The 23,119-nt window shown below is 41.4% G+C and overlaps 2 protein-coding genes across 3 annotated transcripts in view; one reads left to right on the top strand and one right to left on the bottom strand.

Moving 5' to 3' along the window:
- adamts18 (ADAM metallopeptidase with thrombospondin type 1 motif, 18) overlaps positions 1 to 9,522 on the bottom strand; it is a 60,388-nt gene extending 50,866 nt beyond the window's left edge. The window contains exons 1-3 of one of the 2 annotated variants that reach the window (XM_085767381.1): positions 9,132 to 9,522; positions 8,796 to 8,877; positions 7,242 to 7,555 (exon numbers count right to left, since the gene is read on the bottom strand). In XM_085767381.1, coding sequence (XP_085623507.1) covers positions 7,242 to 7,555; positions 8,796 to 8,877; positions 9,132 to 9,233 — 498 coding nt within the window. In that variant the 5' untranslated portion in view covers positions 9,234 to 9,522. Of the gene's footprint in view, positions 1 to 7,241; positions 7,556 to 8,795; positions 8,878 to 9,131 lie in introns of those variants that run through there. The other variant, XM_085767389.1, reaches the window with a different exon arrangement.
- Positions 9,523 to 18,864: 9,342 nt separating this feature from the next.
- On the top strand, positions 18,865 to 20,651 carry LOC146990000 (uncharacterized). Its single transcript, XM_085772947.1, has 3 exons — positions 18,865 to 19,114; positions 19,212 to 20,303; positions 20,410 to 20,651. Exons 1-3 carry the CDS (start codon positions 18,904 to 18,906, stop codon positions 20,649 to 20,651), a joined length of 1,545 nt encoding a protein of 514 aa, XP_085629073.1. The 5' UTR covers positions 18,865 to 18,903.
- The last annotated feature ends 2,468 nt before the right edge of the window (positions 20,652 to 23,119 follow it).

Genomic DNA, 23,119 nt, shown 5'->3' with positions numbered 1-23,119 from the left:
AATCTAAAAAAAAAAGCTAGTAGACTGGAGAATGAGATGGCCGTAGCAATGAGACATTGTCAAACTTTCTTGTGAGAGATTGTGCATCCAGTGTCTGAACAATTAAGTAACTAAAAAACTATTTCACAACTTTTTTTTTTTTTTATCTCACGACCACATACATGGTATGGAGCACAAACAAACATTAGAGAGTATAAGTACGGTAGTCAGCCGTAGCAAGCAAGCAGCGGGGCTGTACATACTTTCCATCTATGGCACATGGAGGACTTAAAAAAAAAGTATCCATTAATAACTAATAATATAAACAAAACAATTGCAAAAAAAATAGATGGATAGATAGATAGATAATCAATATGGTCAAGTATCACTTAAACAAAGGAAGGACACATTTCAGAAAGGCACCTAACTTATAAATAACTTTTATTTTATCGTACCTGTAGTAACAAGGTGTAGGAAATACATGGTATGTGGTCACAGTACAACTCGACTAAAGAACATCCAGCGACTCCTAATCAAATTCTCCATGGCTGCCAGAGAAAAACATCTTCACCTTGACAACACTCTGACACAAGTTGTGAAAGGAAAAAAAAAGAAAACGCAGGTCAAAATCAGATAAGACCCCTCTCACCATTAATCCCAGATTTTGCTTTCCCAGAGACCAGAATGAAGACCATGTGTCCTGTACTGTGAGGTTACACTAGGGGCAAACAGGCCTTAAACATGAAACAGCACTACATTGTATTTCACACACAAGCTTCTGCCAGCAGATTGAAAAATGACAGCTGTAACACTTTAAGAAGTCACCACTCTTTATCACCAATCAACACTCCTTATCAACCAGGCCATACCAGCTTTGCTGTGAGCCTGGACTGTTTTACCACAGCACCAGTCAGTGTAATGCAGTGGGGACAATAGTAGGTCAGATGTGATGTATGGGCTCTGTTTGCAGAAGTTGTAGCATCTACTTGAAGACTTCAACACCAGCCATTAGTCTTGTGTGAGAAAAGACCTTGCACACACTAGAAAGAACGTACAAGCCCACATACACATAGCTTTTCTGTTTTTTTCTCTCTCACACACACACACACACACACACACACACACACACACACAAGCAACCATCACCCATGCTGGGAGTCGTACCCCTACCCCACTCCCCACCCCCCCTCCCTCTCCCACTGGCATCTAACAGTGGGCACTACATCACTGTCAGCATCCAGACCACCAGGGAACGGCTCCGGGCCACTCTCCTCTTGTAGTGCCAAGCTCTGAGCTCCTCTGTGGCCCAGCCCAGTGGCTGAGTTATGGCCAAGCCAGAGAGGCACATTGTAGTGGGGAGACGTTCCAATTTGTTGGCCTCTACTGAAAATGGACAGGTACAAATGGCCCGAGTGCTGTCTGGAAATCGGTCATTCAAGTGTCATTTTAACTCGGCAAAAGCCTAAGGGATTTGGAAACACACACACACACACACATCATATGTTGTCTCTGTTCCCAGCCCTGCGGATGAGTAATCGTATACTGTCTCAGCTCAAGGAGTCTAATGGGATTTAAACATCTACATATGTTAAATATTCAAACAGTGCAAGCAAGTGTTTAAATGTATGCCTTTTGGCCAAATACTTTTTTTCCCCAGATATAGTTTACAGATATATTTTTTTAGAATTTGTATTGTCACTGCGAAGTTCCATATAGCATATAGATTTGGAGCAGGACCTTTAAACCATCAATTATTTCCAAAATGCATATTTAACCTTAAAGATCAACAAAAGAATAGGATGTCACATTTTCCAAACAAATAATGCACCTCAGCCTCTCATTTATTGCCATCACATTGTGTCGTGTACTACAACCACCAAACAACTGTGGAGACTACACAGCAGTGACATGTCCCGGGAAAACAGCAAACATCTTTTTCACGCCACAGGGAGCCCAGTGCCTGAGGGCAGGCAGCCAGAGGTCATAGGTTGAGCTGCCATCATACTACAGTGACCGGTGGCTGCCACAACATGCGGCACCGTGTCAACAACGGCAATTCAGACAGCAGGTTTGATCCGAGGTGCCGGAGAAGATGAAGAGAGCTGAAGGAGAAAATGAAAGGAGGTGTGTGTTGACACTTCCTTTAGTGTTTTTCCTCTCACACGTAGCTGTGCAAACACGTTTGAGCTATAAATCGTGACACCTGGGGGTTGCTGGGATTTTAGGGCCAACTTCCACCACACGTCTTCTGGGCTTGATCAAAAACAACCATGGTAACTGTTATCTCTTCTGCTTTTACTCGCAACGATGCACTAAAAAGTCAGTGAATGGCATTGTGCTTGGTTTAGCAACTTAAGGACTCAGAAGAGGAAAACTGATCCTCTAAATTGCACCCATTGGTCAGTCTGAACCTCAGAGCTCAGTTTCCAAAGAGCCCAGCCCATCTCTGGCCTGGCCCCCAGGGGCTTGGGAAGGGTCATAATAAAGGTCATGGTCAGCTCTGCCACAACCTGACACAGGGAGTATCTGACTCTCCGATGCTGCAGTGAAGACTGCCAAGTCATGAGCAACGACTTTGAACAACCACAATAGACAAGAATGTTGTAGCAGTGTTTCTGAAATACTTGTTGCACGTTAATTATAAACATGAGAAAATAATTATAAAAATTATACACCATCATCAAGTAATTGCAGTATTCACCACTCCAACGTTGACGTCAGCTATGAGCTGTCGACGTGGCTGCATAGGTAACGGTCAACAAAATAAAAATCCCCAAATATAGACGCTGACTTCTACAGGCAAAGGAATTTCAGACAACACATCAGCAAGAGAATTTAGTGCTCTGCAACTTTCCCACAAGGCTTTGCATCTTAAGCCACTCGCCATATGTTTAAAAGGGAGTAATAAAGATGGACTAGACCCTAATATAGCATATCAAGGGTCAAAAGCAAGAGCAATTTAATTTATTAGTTGGATTATAGCAAATGAATCCCCAAATATTTTTGATAAGTACTGAAAATTTGTTTGTTAGATGCCGATGTCAAACACATGTTGGTCCCACATTCTCTCATCTGAGCATCTGCATCTTTTGTCTAATTTATACATGGTATAAAATTGAACTTTTTCTGTTTTTAGGACTGTTGGTTGTGTTTAAATTGTTCACTCTTTTGTCTCTCTGCTGTGCTATGCATTTCATCCAGCCCCGAGTGTGTAAAATGTCTGTTCACATTCTGAGGATAATATAGTGCGTCTATATTTTCTCACAGGGACCAGCACGGTGTCTGTGCAGGACTCAGATCTGCCCTCATCACCCCAGAGAAGAATCCTATCCTGGGAAGGGTCTGGGAGGACAGAGGTGAGCAGTAAATCACCTGTCCTCTCTGCATTCACACGAGCACTGAGCAGCTCTGAACTTGCACTATAGTGCAGTAAGAACCTGTAAGAGGCCAGGTTGAAACCCCTCCAGTCTACACCCTTCACCCAGCCACCCTCCCTCTAGCTCACTCATCCCCATACGCCCAAGAAGAGAGGATTGAGGTCAACCAGCAAAGCAACCTCAGATGAGAAACCCTCAAAAGAAGAAAGAAAGAAGACCCGCGCCCCCCTCCCCTTTCCACTCTTCAAATCAGAGAGCATTACATCTGCAACGGCATCCTTTACAGTAGAAAATCCCTCAATGCCAGTCATCCATCCACCCGGCTCTGCTCTTAATACCATCTCGCCCTTGTCTTCATTTAAATAGTTGAATCCCGCTTCCATCTGTTTGGCCCGGGCCGGGGTGAATGTTTTTAAAAAAAGGGCTTGGTCTTGGTTTGGCCCGGTAGCTGGTGCTGACACTTCTGTGCTATTAACAAGCCGGGTCAAGTCCAAAAAACCCTATTTCAGACACTTTCTTTTCCCTATTCTCCTGTCTCCTCATCTCTGGTGAAAGAAGACAATGAAATGAAAAATGAGAGAGCAATTTTTCTTTCTTGCTCTCACTCCATTTCTTCTCCAAGTCCATCTCTCCAACTCTCTATAAAGAGACCATCCAACCTCCCTGGGAGCTTCCACCCTAGACAATGAACTCACATTATTCTTGCAAAGCACTCTCTCTCTCTTTCTCTCTCTGTCTCCGGTGCTGCGCTCCCAGTCCAGCTCACTTCTCATTCATGATTTCATTCATTCATTCACCCTCTTTGCTTTGCCCTCTCTATTTTTCCCAGATTTTCTTGTCTTCCTTTTTCCCGACTTCTGGCGTTGTTTTTAATCCCACCTTAATCTCTTCCTTGAGCTCATCACTACATCAAGCAGGCTTGAATGGATCATTCCTCGTTTGTACTTAATCCAAATATTCTGGGCAGAGGGCTGGGTGAAAAGCAAGGGTTAACTACTTTTGTTGTTGTTGTAAGCCTTGCAGCAGTTTGACAATGCACAGACTGATGCACCAAAAGAAAGAGACAGAAAAAGAGGGGAGAAGGACAGAATTCACTTTCCATGCACTTGCCATTTCATCTCATTTTATTCATTCACCGTTCATTTTTATCAGCCAGAGATATAAAGACATGAGTCCATTTAACTGGCTGAGTGAACAGCCAGTCAGCGATGGCCCACTTGGGGGACAAAGAGGGGGGCAAAAAAACTAAGAACAGGCTCAGGAGGAGTAAAAGATAGATCAAAGCGCTCATCGAGGCCCATTCAAATGCAATCACGACCCAATCACATTGTGTCCCCGCAGCACTTTTAAGAGAACGGGTCAGTGGTGTTTTATTGTGGGTGGGAGCCTAGCCTAATGAAAGGGACAATGTGAAGATTAGCAGTGCCAGCCAGGGAGCTCAAACTTCACCCTGGCTTTAATTGCTGAGAACAAGAGGAGATGTAGAAGCAGGGCAAACAGGGGACAATAGAGCAGGGCAAGCAGAGAAGGAGGTGGTAAGAGGAGGTATTACAATGGATGACAAATGGATGGTATGGCTTTTATGGAGTGTAGTTTCCAAGTGGCCCAGGCTGGTGGTGGAGGATAGAATCGCCTCATGAACCGCAAATGAAATCGGATAACGTCATAATTACAAAAAACAAATCAATCAAAGTTCATATGTAAAGCCCAAACACAGCATCATCTCAAATTCTGCCACATGATTTTGTTGAACCAGAGTGAAGTTAGTGCAAGAAGCTAATTAAGCTAACAGAGGTGAGCATAAAGACTGACAGCTAGCTAACATGGCTAAGTAATTACGTTAAGTGACATGTTGGTGTTATTCTTGACGAACAGTGGGTTATCAGTCTACTAAAGTCTGGCTATCAATAGCATGCTTAGCTACTTTCTTGTAGGTGTTTTTTTTGTTGTTGTTAGTTTGTTTGTCTTTTCAACGTTTTCCCTTTGCTTCCTCTATTTTTTGATTATACAACAGCAAGTTTTATCTTCTAAGGTATCTGCACGACCCGACATGCGTCCTCTGCAAGATAAAATGTTTTCTTGAGGCAAATACCCTAGCTACTGTATGCAGCCAGCGAAGGGCTCAACGTGGGATCCACAGATCAAGAAGAGCGAGGTAGAGCAACAGTCTGTGGGAACATGGGTTTGGTTTGGCCACCTTTGTATATTGGGTTTTAAGACCATCTTCTCCTAACAGCATCATGAAGATGAGCATTTGAGTCACCACTCAGACTAAGGCCCCGTCCACACGAACATTTTTTTTCGAATCCGGATAAATACTTTATCGGATCGGCGTTGCGTCCACATGGATACGGTGTTTTCGGAGGGTGAAAACGGGTTCCAGAGTGGGAAAATTTGAAAACGCCGCTCCAGCATATCAGTCTGGACGGCCAAAACGGATTTTTTCTGAAACGATGATGTCATACCCCCCACCGCTCTACCTGTAACCTGAGACACACCGCTACAGCAGTAGACTACACAATATATGGACGTAACGTAACAACAACGGCCGACTGCCGCCAGGTCGCTCAGACGCTGCGGCTGAATCGCGCCTGTTTAATCATCACTGATCGTAATATTTACTCTGACACGACTCCCTGTCAACATTTAATCCCATGTTTGAGTTTGAATACAGCGGGGGACTTCTTCTTCTCTTGAATTTCAACAGGGACTTTCTGTCTTCTTCTCTGTCTTAAGTGTTTGTGTGTGGCAGCGCTACAGCGCCACACACGCTCCACACACGCCTGGAGTATGTACTACAGCGTTTTGGGTCGTTTTCAGTGGATCCATGTGGACGCAGATATTTCTGAGAACGGTGCCGTGTTTACAGAGATTTTTTTCAAAACGATTAAGAAAAAGATCGGATTCGGTGAAGCCGCGTATTCGTGTGGACGGGGCCTAAAGCTAGGCTAAATTAGTGCTAACTCTATGCCAAATGCAGAGACAAGAGGTTGAGATTAATCCTCTGTACTCAGTCTTGGACGGAAAGCAACAGGGATACTGTATTTCCCAAATGTTGAGCTATGTCTTCTAATATTCATTCGCACCAGTGGGTGTGGTGGCTGAGGAAAAATTGAAATAGCAGTGACCAAAACTTAGCATAGTTGTGTAAACAAAGGCATTGACATGGAAAATGTGATGAAGACACATTTCCACAAGGCAACACAACCAGTCCTGCACGTGTAGACACTTGTTTCACTGGTGCAGGGGTGAACAACTTGGGGAATGGGAAACCTTTTTTTCTGTGCTTTCCATGACAACTAGTTACAATTGCCCTTTAGTGAGTAAATTGGTTGGGTGTTTTTGTCAATGAACAGTTAAACTGAACTACTGTCCTTCCTCATGCACTGTAATGTCAGCAGTGTAACATCTCTCTCATTCTCAGCTCTCTTCCTTTTATCCTTTCTTTTTCCACCCCACCCAATGCTCAAATAAAGCAGGACAAAGCTCTTGCAGAAAATTATGCTTACACTCATGGGTAATGATGTCATGTCAGAGTTCACCCATGATATTACCAAGGTCTGAATTGATGCATCAAAACAAGTGGGTCATTATTAGAGGAGTGACAGCTTTTCAGACATTGAGACACAGAGCGTGAGGTAGGGGTGGAGCACAAAATGTGTTGGTTGAAAGCTTTTTATTACCAATACTTCCTCCAAACTTTTCAGAAACTTTAAACAAAGCATTTCAGAGATTCTGAGGTCTCATCGACCCAAGGGATGATACATTTTTTCAAACTATGTTGAGACCATGTAATCAGTTTAAATAAATTACAAAATCACTGCTGAGTTTTCACATCGCATGATCATACAATGTCTCAAGAGCCAAGAAGTGGCAGACACTTACCAGTCCTGAGCAGGTTGATATGGCAGCAGAGGATGCTGAAAGGTTATGGACGAATCCCTGATACAGGCAGTTGTGAAACCCTGCATCATCCATCACCGTGGCGATGCCATCAGAGTTGAGTGCCTGCACGGTGAACCCCGGGCCAACCACAGAAGATGGATGCAGGTCCAGTTGCATGTCCTTCCCAAAGGCAGAGAGCCGGTAGTGCAGAGAAGAGGACAGGGACCTCCTGCTGCGGTGACTTCTCCTGGTCACATCATGGGTCAGGTATCCTCCCTCGGAGTTCACCTCCACCGGGGTTACAAACACATAGTCTGTGGAATAGAATGGTGGAAAGGAAGTCACATCAGAGGCTGCTAACGTCAAATATGATACTCCAGGAGTTCTTTTGTGGCTGATGTGTTGTCTTTGGCCAAGGATGCGTGTGATGATTGGATTTAGCTACTACTTATGTTAGAGGACAGAGTGACACTAAAACCAGAAATTAAAGCATGAAAGCAAAGAAGTGAGTTGCAACATGTATCCAAAACAAAACATCTGTTGCTTTGCATTCTGGTTTTCTTATTGTTGGTGGAGATACTTTTGCTATTTAACGCATATTAAAATAAAATGTTAACATTTGCTGCATACAATTTTCCATTGATATCAAACTACATCTCAAAATAGCTCAAAAAGGTCTGGTTATACCAGGAAATTCACACAGAAATACAAGATACATGACGAATATCTAAACAGGGTACTTTCAACTGTCATTAGCAAACAAAGCCTGTTTCTGAAATGAAAAACTTCTGTTCAAGTGAGAGGTTCAGTGTGCAGCAAGTCATATGGATGACAGATGGATATTAACTGAAGCCCTGACGCCAACATCATACTTCCATGCATGTCAGATACGGTTGAGTACTTCAAAATCAGAGGTTGTTAATCTAAAATGTTCCAATTTCATGCAGTTGCCATGGTCTTCCAGTCAAATGAAATGTTAAAATGACTGCATAGATACAAAATATAGGACAGTAATTAGAAACACCGGGAAAAAAGTAGGAACTTTCAGCAGGAAATTTTCTAGTCCAATTTTTTTTTTTCCTGTCCCAGTCAGCTTTGTCATTTAACAAAAGCTATGGCTTTCTATAGGTTCAGAAAACAACTCCCAGTGCTGGGAGAATAAAGATGCTTTTCTCACAACCTCAGAAAAAAAGTCAATCTCCCCTTTTTCCCTCAGTAAATTAAAGTATGTAAATCACCTCAGCTTGTTTCCTTGGTTTCTACAGTAGCCTACAAAGCAGTGAAGAGGGAATCCCTGTGTGTGCACTGCCCTCATTGGTCCTGTCTCAATAGCCACTGCTGCAGTGTCAGCTTATTAGAAACCCCAATCCGAACAAGGGTCCCTAACATAGTTTTACCAGAGACACTGTGGGCATGTCACCCAATTTAACACTGAAATTGTAACATAACTAATTGTTTATGTCAAGAATATGGCCAATGTCATTGTATTAACAATCTAGTGGGATTCTCCCAGCTGGAGGAAACATTCACTGATGCCAAAAGACAAGCACTCACCATGATTTAATCCGTGGCTGTAGCTGGAAGAATAACTGGCTGAAGCGCTGTGGGAGGTGTGTGAGCAGCAAATGTGCAGCGTCTGCAAAATGAAAAGAAATAGATATATATGAATGGACAGGTAGCAACAGGTTGCAAGCAGTGGAAGTGGTGGAAGTCAAAAAAGTGATAAGTGGAGTTCCCCTGTGGGAATATGAGTCTAATTTAGGATGACAATCATTTGTCTTAGTTTTCAAGCACTGGCCTGCTGTTGACATAAATCACGCGGAGAAGCGACAAATACTTGCAGATTGTTGCACGTGTTGAATTTAAGTGTGTGTATTAGATGCCACATGCCTTGATGATATTCCAGGACAAGAAGGTGGAGAGTAGCTTGACTGAGGTGCAGCTGACCAGCGGGATAGGTAAAGTCCATATCAGAAGAAAAAGGCAATCCATGATGATGGCATGCAAGCTCACACCTCTCCCGTTACCTCCTAAAACAGCGCAAAAGTAGTAATAACCTGCGGTAGCGCATAATGCAGTGTGCACGCATTGTTTAGTGATTCGGTTCCCCCCGCGTTGTTGGTTCAGGTAAAGTCGACAGGTTGCAGCAGCCGGTGGTGCGCACAGACAGGAAGCGCACTCATGAATGAGTGTGTGTATGCATAAGTGTGTGTGTGAGTGTGAGGAGGAGCGGCAGGTAGCGGTGTCGAGGATCACCGGGGGGAGCGCTGACTGAGCTCTGAGCCCGTGAGTGAGAGACGGCCTGCAGGATGTAGCACAAGTCAGCGGGCAGCAGCCAATCAGCGCGCAGCATCATTTACCACGCGGAGATAAAAGAGAAGAAAAAGATTCTCCTTTTAACAGCGGCGGGACTGCTGCTGCCTTCAAGTGCTGCTCGTAAATCTCTGCTTTGAAAGTTCAGTGAGCAGACTCGTAGCCTACCTCAGGCTGATAGATTTTTGTCTTTGCTGTATCAAGAGGATGAAAAACAGAAGATAGCCTGCCCTTCACTCATCATACATGACTATTTCATTTATTCAATACAAAAGTTTGTGGGTCTAATAAGTAGGCTAAGACAAAATATAAACACAGCACAGCCCATAGACAACTCCCTCTGTCACTTTCATCTGCTATTGCAGCTATTAAGCTATAAAAGTGGTGAAAGGTGACTCTCACAATTATATTTAAAGTAGCCTAGCTTTTCTGCATTTTACTTACATTTTCATCCATGTTGCTTTATTATTAGACATAATTAGGCTACATGTAAAAGGTGAATGTTTACTCCACTACATAACAGTTATTGTGGAAATTGGGCAGAATATTTCACATTTAAAGGAGCTATTTGTAAGTTTGGTAGGCTATTAACAGCAGTTTAATAAGAGAAAATGTGATGTTTTAAAATGTCACTCTTACATTGACTGCAGTTGTTCCCATGAGAGCAGAATTCAAAATGTTCTCAAAAATTCAGTTTTTGAGATAAAATTCTGATATTTGCTAAACTTCATCAACCATGACTCCAGAATATTCTAATTTTTTTTCAGGAAGTTTGAAAATGTATTTAGCAGGAATTGGATGGTATATGTTTACAGTAGTGTTTACAGTCAAACGTTTTCATGCACTGTAGGCTCAATTTTTGATTAATCAAAAATCCGAGAAACAAGTTTTGTGGAGGAGAGTCTGAAGATAGTACTCTCTAGCAAGTTTGGTGTCAATTGAGCAAAAATTGTGGGAGGAGATAGGTTTTAAAAGTTTTACAGTTATTGAAAAAAACAGAATGATGGACTTCATAATTTGTATGAGTTTAAGTGGACAAAAGTCTCAGCAGTATTGAGGCTACATTGTGGTGAAGTTTCAAAACTGTAGCATCTACCGTTGGTTTGGTAAGAATTTTTTAAGTTTTTAAATTGAAACGCTTATTGAGGGGGGGGGGCATATGTCCTTGGAGTTGAGTGAATCTGGCATGGGTTTGGATGTTTCTGCAGAGTTTGGTGAGTTTTCACCCATGGGAAGTATGACTTCCTTGGAAGAAGAAAGAAAGAAGAAGAAGAATTCCTCGGAATACAATAGTGTCCTGGCAGCTTAGCTGCCCGGACCCTAATTAGGGCCACGGGCAATCGCACCGGGCACTGGTCCCAACAGCTATGAAATGTGGTAACCTCTTTGATCATCAGGCCAGAGCTCGTTAACTTCATAAACAATCCACCTGGCGCTCGTTTAAATGTTTATAAACAGAGACACAGCTAAATCAGACTGACACAGGATGCAGCTACTAACTAACTATGTGTCAAGTCAGTCACACACACACACACACACAGACTCTAGAGCCAGCTTCATGTGATTACAGTCTCACACACACACACACGCACACGCACACACACACACACACACACACACACACAACCTAATGTGGTTACAGCTCCTCCATATCAGTGCTTATAGAAAGATGATCATGTGTCTGTCTGATCAGCTCTGTCTTGACCTTAAGATCGTGGGTTTGATTCCCATGTTGACAGAGATGGCACAACCCGCAGTAGCTCCCGTGGCCCATTCAAAATTTCCCGAGAGGAAATTTTCTAGTTAATATTATTTCATCATCTTTTTATTTTTGAATTTACTGTTGACTGACTCCAGGCTGACAGGTTGCAGGTCCCCAGCCCAGTAAAACCATCACTGGTCTGTAGAGCAGATGGGGTTTCTTCTTGTGGGATCTAAAGTGATACAGACAAAGAGAAAACAAACTTAACTTATTACTTCTACTGTAGCCTAAGAATGCTTTATTAAAGGCTTTATTACAGTTATAAAACTCACCCACTTTGAGTTGTAACTTTTCCATTCATCCCTCGTCAGGTGTCCTTTTCTGTCTGGTCCTTTGGCTTTAAAATGCCCCATACCGTAACCTTCAAAGTGGCAGGCCCAGAAGGTCAAAGAGAGATGACCTGAAAATATTGAGATCATTACCTACATTGATTTTCAAATCAACTAGCCAACCATTACATTACCCTACTCTAATAAAATCAAAGGCAGCTCACCAAATCCTTTTTATATTTAAGGAAGAGGCTGGGTCTTCTTCCAGGGCCATCATTTGCTCAGTGTTCTGCAGAGGAAAATAGGATATGTAAAATATTATAAGTATGCATATGATATTTTGCTTATAACTGAAAAGCAACGAAGCAATTAAATCACAGATAATTAGATTTCTCCCTAGAAGCACATATGGCAGAGAATAAAGTGGGTTTAATATAACAAAAGGTTTCACAGCAGTAGGCCTTTTCAGTCCAAATTAGTGGCAGCACTATCACAACACCACCTAGTGGCAGTTAGAGCCTCTTGCTATACTCTTTGGCTTAAGTTTGGAGTTTTCTTTGTGTTTTCCTGCCTGGCAGCTCACTAGATTATTGCTAAAAAGGACAGCAACATGAGCAATGCTTTTTTGGTGGATATACTTTCAACGCTAAATGGTATGCTGCTTTCAGTAACTGTAGGCTAAAGGAATGACTGATTGTTGCTAGCTAAGCTAGCTACTATCTGTGCAAAGGTTAGTCAGCTACCAATTACATTAAAGCAGAAGTAAGTGGTCCGGTCGTTTTCGCTAATGCTGCGTTCCAGGCAGGCTTTTGAAATCGTAAATTACAGCTTCAAGTCACAACTTACGACTTTGTAGCGTTCCAGGCAACCCACTCGTGTTTTTCCGACCTGTTTTACCTGTGAAAGTCACTATAACGGCCACTCGTAACTTCCGACCGGTGAACTCGTACCAGATCGAACTGGTACCACTTCACGGTCGGAAAAATACGAGTTTCCTTGAACGCACCATAACAGTCCTCGTCCCTACGTCGCCACATTCACGGCGTCCCTTGGCTGCACACACAGCCCTGCATGCCGTTCTCTCTCCTCATTGGATAAAAACTGTAGGATACGATAAATGTTTTCTCTTCAGCTCAGAGCAGAGCAGAGGGACTGAGAGACCCGTGTTTCAGACCAAACACTCTATGTAAGTGATTGCTGTCGGAAGATATAACTATTTAAAGGGATAGTTCACCCTAGAATGATATTTCGCTCATTATCTACTCACCCTCATGTTGACTAAGGGCTGGAAGAAGTTTCAGAGTCCACCGTCCCTTCTCTGAGTTACAGGGGGTCTTGGTGTAGCAGTGCATGTCCATATAACGGTTGTAAAGGGACACCAGAGCTCTTCGTAAAAAAACACACACAAAAGAACATCCAAATACCTCCATGCTGCTCGTATGTAATGTCCGTCTTGTGCTGAAGCCCCAAATTGCGTAATTGTCCCGAAAAAAATTAAATAAGTCTATATTTTAAGCTTGTTTGTAGCGGAAGCTTCTCAAAGCTCCTCTTCCTGGTCCGTCCATATCTCGCGTGATTTGCGCCGGCGTCAGTGCGGTTACTGCGAATCACGCGAGATTTGGACGGACCAGGAAGAGGAGCTTTGAGAAGCTTCCGCTACAAACAAGCTTAAAATATAGACTTATTTAATTTTTTTCGGGACAATTACGCAATTTGGGGCTTCAGCACAAGACGGACATTACATACGAGCAGCATGGAGGTATTTGGATGTTTTTTTGTGTGTGTTTTTTTACGAAGAGCTCTGGTGTCCCTTTACAACCGTTATATGGACATGCACTGCTACGCTGAGACCCCCTGTAACTCAGAGAAGGGACGGAGGACTCTGATACTTCTTCCAGCCCTTAGTCCACATGAGGGTGAGTAGATAGGGGAGACCGGGGTCAATTGTAACAGGGGTCAATTGTAACATTTTAAATTGCACCAATCAGAAATGAGATACAACCATGAAATTCATTATGCACTTGTTTTTTGATGTTCCCTCTCTGCCTACCAAAGGAAAAACTTATATCTCATGCATTTCTGATTTTATCTGACATGACTCATTTTTGAGGTATGAAAGTAAAAATTTTCATCATCAGTATTTTTCTCATTCCTTCTTAACCTTTAATGTCTAATAATTGAAACACATCCAGTTTTGTTGACAATTTTGTTGGCTATCATTTGCTATATTTGTCATATGTTAACTTTGTTGTTTGTTGCCAGCAGGCAGCTTTTTATCATGGGTGGTGAATCGGGGGCAATTGTAACGCCCTGTTACAATTGCCCCCGACACCATCAAAATGATGTCCAGTTCAGTAACACCCTCAAATTAGATGATTTCCCCCCCTTTATAATGTAGAAAAGTGCTATATTAATTTATATATTTACCTTTGTTGTCTATTAAAGTTAAAATATAGTTTTGATGACTATTCTGATAACTCTGTCAAAAAGCTAGCGAGCAGGCAAGCAGGGTAGCTTTAAATCATAGCTTAGTATTGAAACTGATTCAAAAACTGGTTGTAACTATTTATTTATGTAGCCTATTTATTTATTTTAGAGCGGCAACAATTATTCAATGAATTGATCGACAGAAAATTGTTCTGCAATGATTTCGAATAATCAGTTCAAGCTACTTTTAAGCAAAAATGTCATAAATTCACTGGTTTCAGCTTCCTAAATATGAATATTTTCTGGTTTTCATACTTTTATATGATAATAAAAATTGATTATCTCTGTATTCTGGACTATAAGTTGACAAAAGAAGACATTTTGAAAACTAATCATGGCCTCCGGGGTCTTGAGATGGACTTCTTGATCTTAACGGTTCACTAATAACTGTTCTTACCAGTAGACAAGTGTTTTTTATATATGTTCAATTGATATTAAATGGTATTAACTATGGCTACATTCTTGGGAGTTTACTTTGGTCCTTGGTATTGATATAAAGGTATAAAGTATGTTGTTACAATTGCCCCCGTATGTGTTACAATCGCCCCCGCACGTGGGGACGATTGTAACATTTGACTTCTTGGTGTTTGAATCAATATTGTGACTCAAACATTTTTTGTAAAAACATTTAATTACTGTTAACAAGTAGAACATAGATAGAGGATTCCTACATTAAAAAAAATATCCAAATAGCTCAAGTGGTTTTTGAGTTATGACATCAAAACCAAAAAATGTTACAATTGACCCCGGTCTCCCCTAATGAGCGAAATATCATTCTAGGGTGAACTATCCCTTTAAGACTTATATTAACACAAATATATCACTTACTTCTGCTTTAATTAGCCTACATTAAACTATCTCATATACTCACTGCCATTAAGTTCTCTGTGCATGATATCATTGATGTAGTTAAATTGAATGAGCTGTTTGCTACGAGTTAGCTCATAGCTCACAGCAGTTTTGTTCCCATCAAAATAGGAAACATTAACGTAACTGTGCAGAAAACACCTTATCGGCTATTTAAACAAAGCAATGATAGAAAATCAGATTTGACTAAATTTAAATGTATCATGTACATACCTCTGTGTTGATCAGCTTGAGAAAATGAAGTAGGAGGGCTGTCGTAGGTTGAAACTGTAGAAATTCCCGCCGTTTGCTTGGTCTTTTGGCTATCCTTTGGCTATACAAACACATGCCAAAACAAACCATCAGACGTTGGCCTTTGCCCATCTTCTGGCTTGCCATGCCATACCACCCCTTTACTTGATCCCGCCTTTTGCCTCATCTTTTGGTTTGCCATAACTCAGCCATATATTGCTGGCACCAATCTTGTCTATTAAGGCTAACCAAAATCATACCACATTTGAGCCAAAGGGCTTTCACAAAGCCAAAAGAAAGGCAAAAATGCCAAAAGAATGCCAAAATACAGCCAAAACATTTGCTATCTCGGTACTGTAGTGGGAGGTGGTGGTGGTGGGGAGTGATGGATGGAGAAGAAAGAGGTTCGTCCCTTTTATACAGTCTAAAAAACAAAACAAAACAAAACAAAACCCTTTTGCGGTAAATTTAGGTCTGTACTTAGTGCTGTAGAAAAAAAAACTTAGTGTTGTAGAGCCAGAGCGATAGCGGTCTGTGTAGAGCTTGTTAGAATTTCAAACTGCAGACCAATCACAGAGCAGCACCGTTTTTGAAGACTTCTGTCATTGGAGGACGCTACGTTATTGCTGCAGTACTTGGCGCCGAGCGGAATTGTGTGAGCAAATTGCCCAGTGAGGAGCAGCAAACACACGAAGAGAAGCAGAGACAAACGAACAGAAGCGACAAGGGGCAGAGAAGAGTAAATTAGGAACAGAGACGCAGACGACAGTTGGAGCAGGGAAGACGACGAGCGAGAAAGAAAAAAAAGACAACGAGCAGGAGCAGAGAAGACCACGAGCGGGAGGAGGAGTGGGGACACCAGGACAGCTCGTGAGTAACTTAACGTTAGCTAGCTTACACGTGCTTTCAAGCTTGAACATGATTAGCCTACATGCCGTTTTTGTAGCAAAACACTGCTAACATTGAGAGGCTATGTTCTGCATTGCCGCGTTCATAGAAATGAACCACGTTGTGTTTTCCAGTGTGTTGGCGTCGACTGTAAACGGACATTTTGCACATATGCAGCGTTCAAAGCTCATCTCTACCGCACACACAATTAGTCCAGTCATTTTAGGCCAAAAAAGGGGTAAACGTTAAACAAATTGCAACAGAAGCAAACTCAACTGATTTTGTATCCTCAGCATGTCCTGAGTGAGGGAAAAAAAAAGCCCCGAAGAATCCCATTAGGGGAAAGTTTCGAAAAACACCCAAACATATCCCATTTATACGCATATAAAAAATTTTTTTCACGTGTATAGGGTAAAATTTTTGACCTTTAGATATCTCCATGAAAATAACTGAGTTATTACATTAAGACAAACAAAAAATGTATTACAAGTTTTTTTAAATTCTTTGTTAACACAAATTTGCATAAATTTGCATAAATTCCACCGTTTTGAGGCACATGAAGTTGCTGTGGTGGTACTAGCATGAAAATTGGAATGAGTTGACTCCATCGGTCAATTTATGCAAATGTATGCAAATTTGCTCATGTTAACAAAGAATTTCAAAAAACTTGTAATACATTTTTTGTTTGTCTTAATGTAAGTAATCAACTCAGTCATTTTCATGGAGATATCTAAAGGTTAAAAATTTTACCCTATACACATGAATTTTTTTTTTATATGCGTATAAATGGGATATGTTTGGGTGTTTTTCGAAACTTTCCCCTAATGGGATTCTTCGGGGCTTTTTTTTCCCTCACTCAGGACATGCTGAGGATACAAAATCAGATGAGTTTGCTTCTGTTGCAATTTGTTTAACCTTTTCTCATAAAATGACTGGACTAAATGTGCCTGAACCTACTCACAGTAGAGCAGTTGTCACAGATTTGAAATGTGCCGCTTCGCTGTGCGCGCGCCAGTTTCAGACTGTAAAAGAGCTCCTACTCCATTTGAAAGAGCATGTAGTTGAAGTAAAGAAACAGACTCACAGGAGTTTGGTGACATAAATGATGGACAAACCTTTAAGTCAAACAAGTTCTTCATTGAAAATCCAGGTTGCCTTAAGATAATTTTGTATCAGGATGCGTTTGAAATCGCTAATCCTCTTGGCGCTGCTAAGAAAAAGCATAAAGTCCTAGCTGTCTATCTTTCTTTGGCAAATTTGCCTGCTCATGTGCGGTCAAATACTGACCTCATGTCCCTTGTGTTGTTGTGCGGAGAGAAGGACTTAAAAGAGTTTGGATGTGCTAAGCTTTTCTCAGAGATGTTGGAGGATTTAAAAGATCTGGAGGAATGGAATCTCTGTGGGCAATAAAACCATTAAAGGAGCACTGTATTGTATTGCAGGTGACAACCTCGGGTCTCATGGCATTGGGGGGTTTACAGAGAATTTTAGTTGCTCCAAGTATTTTTGTAGATACTGCGAAATTACTCGAAGTGAGTTTGAAAATGATCCCAATGTCTGTGGTCCACAGCGCACCCCTGAAACCTACGACTCAGCTGTCAATGATATCGCATCTGGAGACGGGACAGGAGACATCAAAGGCATTAAGGTAAACTCTGTGTTCAATGCTTTGAAATCGTTTCATGTTTGTCAGCCCGGTCTCCCTCCTTGTTTGGGACACGATATATTTGAGGGAGTGCTAGCCTATGATGTAGCACTGTACTTGAAATATTTCATTAAGAAAAAGAAGTGGTTTACATATACACTTCTGAATCGGCGAATCACTCAGTTCAAGTACAAAGGGTCTGATGCGCTGACAAAGCCGTGTACTGTCAATGAGAGGCCCAAGCTTTCTGGCCAAGCCATCCAGAACTGGAACTTTTTGAGGTTGTTGCCTCTTTTATTGGCGACAAAGTACAAAGTGCTGACGATGAGGTTTGGCAGTTAACTCACCAACTTATAAGATATCGTTGATCTGGTTTGTGCACAAAGGATTTCTCTGTCACAGGTAGCTTATCTTGACATTATAATCCAAGAATATTTGAAATCAAGGAAGTGTTTGTTCCCGGAGTGTAAATTAAAGCCAAAGCATCATTATTTGCGACACTATTCGGCACTCATCTTGAAGTTTGGCCCCCTGATACGACTCTGGACTATGCGCTTCGAAAGTAAGCACAGCTACTTTAAAAGATGTGCCAGACACCTGAAAAACTTTAAAAATGTCTGCCTTACTTTGTCTGAGAGACATCAGATGTTTCAGGCTTATGTTTCAGTGGGGTCTGGAAGCAGTCAGCCTCTGCATGTCAAAGATAGCTGTACATTTTACCCCAACCTTTACAGCGAGACAATTAAACAAGCAGTGAGCGAGTTTGGCTTCTCAGAAAACAACACTAGTGTTTCTACAGAAATACAGTACAAAAGAACAGCATATAAAAAAGGGCACTTCCTTGTGTCAAAAAATGATGAGACTGTGGAGTTTGGAGAGCTTCTCATTATTTTAATTAAAAATGATGCAGAGGTGTATTTTGTGATGGATATACATAAAGCTGACTATCATTCTGAGTATCATCTGTACTCTGCGAAAAAAGACTGTGCTATGTTGCAGTGTCTTAAAATCAGTGAGTTGGTGGATTTTTATCCTTTAACATCCTACATTGTTAATGGGCACCAAATGATTCCACTGAAGCACAGCATCTTCTCCACATAAACACGATCTTGGGCACTGGTGGGGGAAAAAACACAAATGATGACAAAAGAATGGTTAAAACATTAAAAATTGCATGCTATTTTTCTCATTTTACCAGAAATGACAGACTTGGAGCCAACGTTTTTGCGCAGTGCCATCAACGAGGTCTTGCCTGACCTTGCTGAGGTATCAAAAGATATTTTGGAGGAGACCTTGCAGTCCCTTGGCATCGAGACGAGTGATGATTTTCAGTTTCTCGAGGAAAGTGATTTGTTGACGGCTTTGAGGCCTATTCAGGCCAGAAAAGTGCTTGCTGCGTGGAAGCTGAGATGTAAGTATTCCACCATAGGATGCAATTAATGCCCATAGAAAGACAAACATTCTCATAATGTGTATTTCTGTGTCTGTCTGTGTTTCTTTTTCTGCAGGCCAAACTCCTGAAAGTAGCAGCGCATCTAGTTGTCCATCACCAGCACCTCAACCATCCCTGGAGTCCATGTCACCAGGCACTTCATCTTCAGCATCTGTCAGCAGTGGCCGAAGCCCCGTTGCTGACTGGGTGGATACATACCAGGTTCCATGGGGCAAGTTCCCAGAAGAACTCATTCAGACTCTAGAGAGGGGAAAACGGCCGAGCCCTCGTCTAAGAAGGGAGATGGTACGCATTGTTGTTTCTGATATGATGCCAAGAAGTTCTTCAGTGAGTAAGAGGAACTCAACAGATATTGCCAAAAAGATGGTGGCAAAGTATCCAAAAGCTTTGCAAGACATTATAGAGGGAGATGTTATAGGCAGAGGATACCACTCTCTTGTGAAACAACTGCAAAATAGAATAGAAAATGTGAAGAGATCCACTACTCCAAAAATAAGAAAAAGAAAGAGTCGTGCAGAGGATTCTGACACAGATGAAGTGCCTCCAGAACAAAGAGCAGCGATCCAGGACACCTATGGGTGCATCAAGTGGGATGTAAAATTCTTGCCCCTTGGAGAGACCCTGGAGAGCCAGCAAGAGAAGCAAGAAAAACTGCGGCGGATGTCCCAGCAAACCAATGCGAATCCGGAGGAGATCAAACAATTAATGAAGTCAACATTCTACACACAGCGTAAAGAAGTAAACCAAGGGAAAAATATCAAAAGCCTCCTGGAAGGCTGGCCTTCTTTGTTCAGTGAAGTTGGCATGAATGTGCATTTCAAGGAGCTCACAGGAATAGCGCTTAAAGAAACTTTCATACAGAACGTGGACCTGAAGGGGAAACGGCTCCTGAACTACATGAGCACAGTGTGCATGAGCAAAAGCAAGAAGTTCCTGCAGGCTGCAACAAGGGTGAAAATGTTGAGAAGAATGTTGAGAGGTGCTGAGCTGAGCGGCTGCTCTGAAGATGTAAAAGAAATGGTCCTGCTGCTGATGGCCTATTTTGAAGAAAGGGAAGAGATGATGCTTTCTAATGTGGAGGACACCTGTCTGGCAGGGGAAGTCCATGTGGACAAGCTCCCCTTAACTCCTACCATCATTGTCTGTGGTAAGTTAACTTTTTGTTGGTCTGTTTTCTTTTTTTATGTTGAATTAATTCATGGTGCTTGTTTTTGTTGTGAACTAAATCCTGTGTGTGTTTCCCTCTTTTTTAGGGCGGTCCTGCTTTAGTTCCACCCGATTCATGCTGAGTGTTGACAGGACCATTGTTCAAGAGAACATCCCTTCCTTTGTGTCATCAATATGCATGATGTTTGGCAGCTACTACACCTTCAACATTCATTATCCATCCGAGCTCGCATCCACCCTGGTCTTCCTGCAGAGGTATGCAATTTTGGATTGTAACAACAACAAACAACAACAAAAAAGTAGCATGATGTCCAGTAAGGACTCATAGAGTCCTTATGATGGTGAAGTCATAACTTCTTAAAGGGACAACGAGGAGTTTTGGAAAAGCGAAGCGTTTTCACACTACATTTATGAGCCTCCGCGCGCACCGTAAAATTCTTTGACCGGCGCAAGACGGACTCATGTTTTCATTCATCAAGAATTAAAGTCAGAGGTTCAAAGACGATCACATACCGTCGTAGTTCCGACCATAAACGGCGATTCAGCTGCGTTATTCTCAATAACAATAACGATAGAGACAGAACGATATATTTATCGAAATGGGCCCATTAACAAGTGTGGGTAGCGGAGATTCATCCACATTAACGTGAGACTTTTTTATAACCGAATAGAAACTCCTCGTTGTCCCTTTAATGGTTTTATATTTTAAGATTATTTATAACCCTTTACAGGGCGGTTTCTGTGATGTACGCTCATTTCTATACAAAAACAGCCCCAAAATGAAATGTTCTCTTGTTAGAAATGAAAAAAAAAGAAATTTTCTTGTTATGATTACAACTGTCTGAGGTCAGGCAATGTTTATGGGGAATATCAGTTTTTCTGCATTTTTACTAAAGTGTTAGATTGAAATAAAAAGTCCCATTCATTCTAATTAGAAAATGTCTCATTTTGGGCTGTTTTTGTATATTATGAGTGTACATCACAGGAACTGGCCTGTAAAGGGTTCATTCATTAATTTTATTGTTTGAAATTAATAGCCACGGTGGGAGAGAAGTTGAATAACATAACAACAACAACAAAATCTTAAAATAAAAAACCATTAAAAAGTTATGGCTTCACCATCACGAGGACTCGATGCGGCACAAGGTTGTTGTTGTTTTTTTGTTTTTTTTTTACTTAAATCTAACACTACCAAAAAAGTAAAAATTTGATATTTCCCATAAACATTGCCTGACCTAAGACAGTAGTAATCATTAAAAAATAAAAATCGATAGATAGATAGATAGATAGATAGATAGATAGATAGATAGATAGATAGATAGATAGATAGATAGATAGATAGATAGATAGATAGATAGATAGATAGATAGATAGATAGATACAGAGGGGTTAAAAATAGGGAGGGGTATAGATAGATAGCTAGATAGATACAGAGGGGTTAAAAATAGGGAGGGGTATAGATAGATAGATAGATAGATAGATAGATAGATAGATAGATAGATAGATAGATAGATAGATAGATAGATAGATAGATAGATAGATAGATAGATAGATAGATAGATAGATAGATAGATCACATGTTAAAAGCTGCATCCTATGTCCCAGGCTCCACCTGTAATTGTACTACTCTTAATAGAGTTGGAAAGACTAAACGTCTGAACTTAAATTCATGAGAAAAATATAAATTGTTGGAGATGTTTACATCAAAAGTATAAAATAATTGAGAGGCTGATGAATTTGAGCTGAAAACCTGTGTGTGTGTCTGGGTGTGTGAGTCTGACGGTCTCTCTGTCTGCGTGTACATGTGCAGAAAGTAAAACTGTTAAGCGCCACAGAACTCCTCTCTCCCTAATGATCTGATTGATTACACCTGTGTGGCAGCCTGCCCTCAGAAGTTACCATGGTGACTACCATGCTTACATTTTACTGTGTGGAACAGTGTTGTGTTTGTGTGTTTGTCTGTTTGTGTATGCGTGCATGTGTGACTGTGTGTGAGTGTCTGTGTGTGTCTGTCTGTGTGAATGTGATGCCTGTGTTTGTGCGTGGACATCCTCTGTCAGTCTGGTTTATCATGTGTCTGTGTGGGGCTGTGTTTAAAAACATCTTAACGAGCAGCCAGGCTGCACCTGCACTGCTCTATTTATAGACATGATAACGAGCTGGCCACTACAGCTGGACCAACTGCACACAGGGCAGAGCAGAGCAGAGAGATTTGAGCTCTGTGCAGCTTCCGAAAACAGCCCAGAAAAAGAGAACCGTACCTCTTATCAGAATGTGGCCATGACTACTGGGGCAAGGAGACCTTCCTGAGCACATTGATGTGCATTAAATGTTTGTAGGGCAAAAACTTTTCTCAGGGTCGCAAGGTAGAAAAGGGGGGCATTTCTGCTTTTCTAAAAAAATCAGCTCCTACTTTTATATTGAAGTGGATGAGCCACTGGAGCGGGTCTAGCTGGACAATTAGGCTCATAGAGACAATTCTGTAAGTCTGTCTGCTGTTTTGAGCACATCAAATGAGAGACGACAAGTGTGGCTACAAACCGGTGAGGAAATCATGTGTCTAGAGTTTAATTTGTGGCCGTGCTGGCAATTTATCCAGAAAAAATCCTGAATGTTTTTTCGATCCCTCTCACTCTAACGATGATGTCACTCACTCTAAGCCCTGCTCGTTAAACGCAATACACAACCATTATAAAGTTGGATTTTGTCGAAAATTTTAATGATTTTAAAACAGCCAACAATCTAAAACTGTTAAAGATATCAATAAGCTGAGTAATATGTGAATAGATTAAAAGT

The sequence above is a fragment of the Trachurus japonicus genome, chromosome 3 (genome assembly GCF_045865225.1).
Source record: "Trachurus japonicus isolate A0001 chromosome 3, Traja_1.0".
NCBI classification, from domain to species: Eukaryota; Metazoa; Chordata; class Actinopteri; order Carangiformes; family Carangidae; genus Trachurus; species Trachurus japonicus.
The sequence above is the reverse complement of the archived record's forward strand: the minus strand, read 5'-3'. Positions and strand labels throughout refer to the sequence as shown.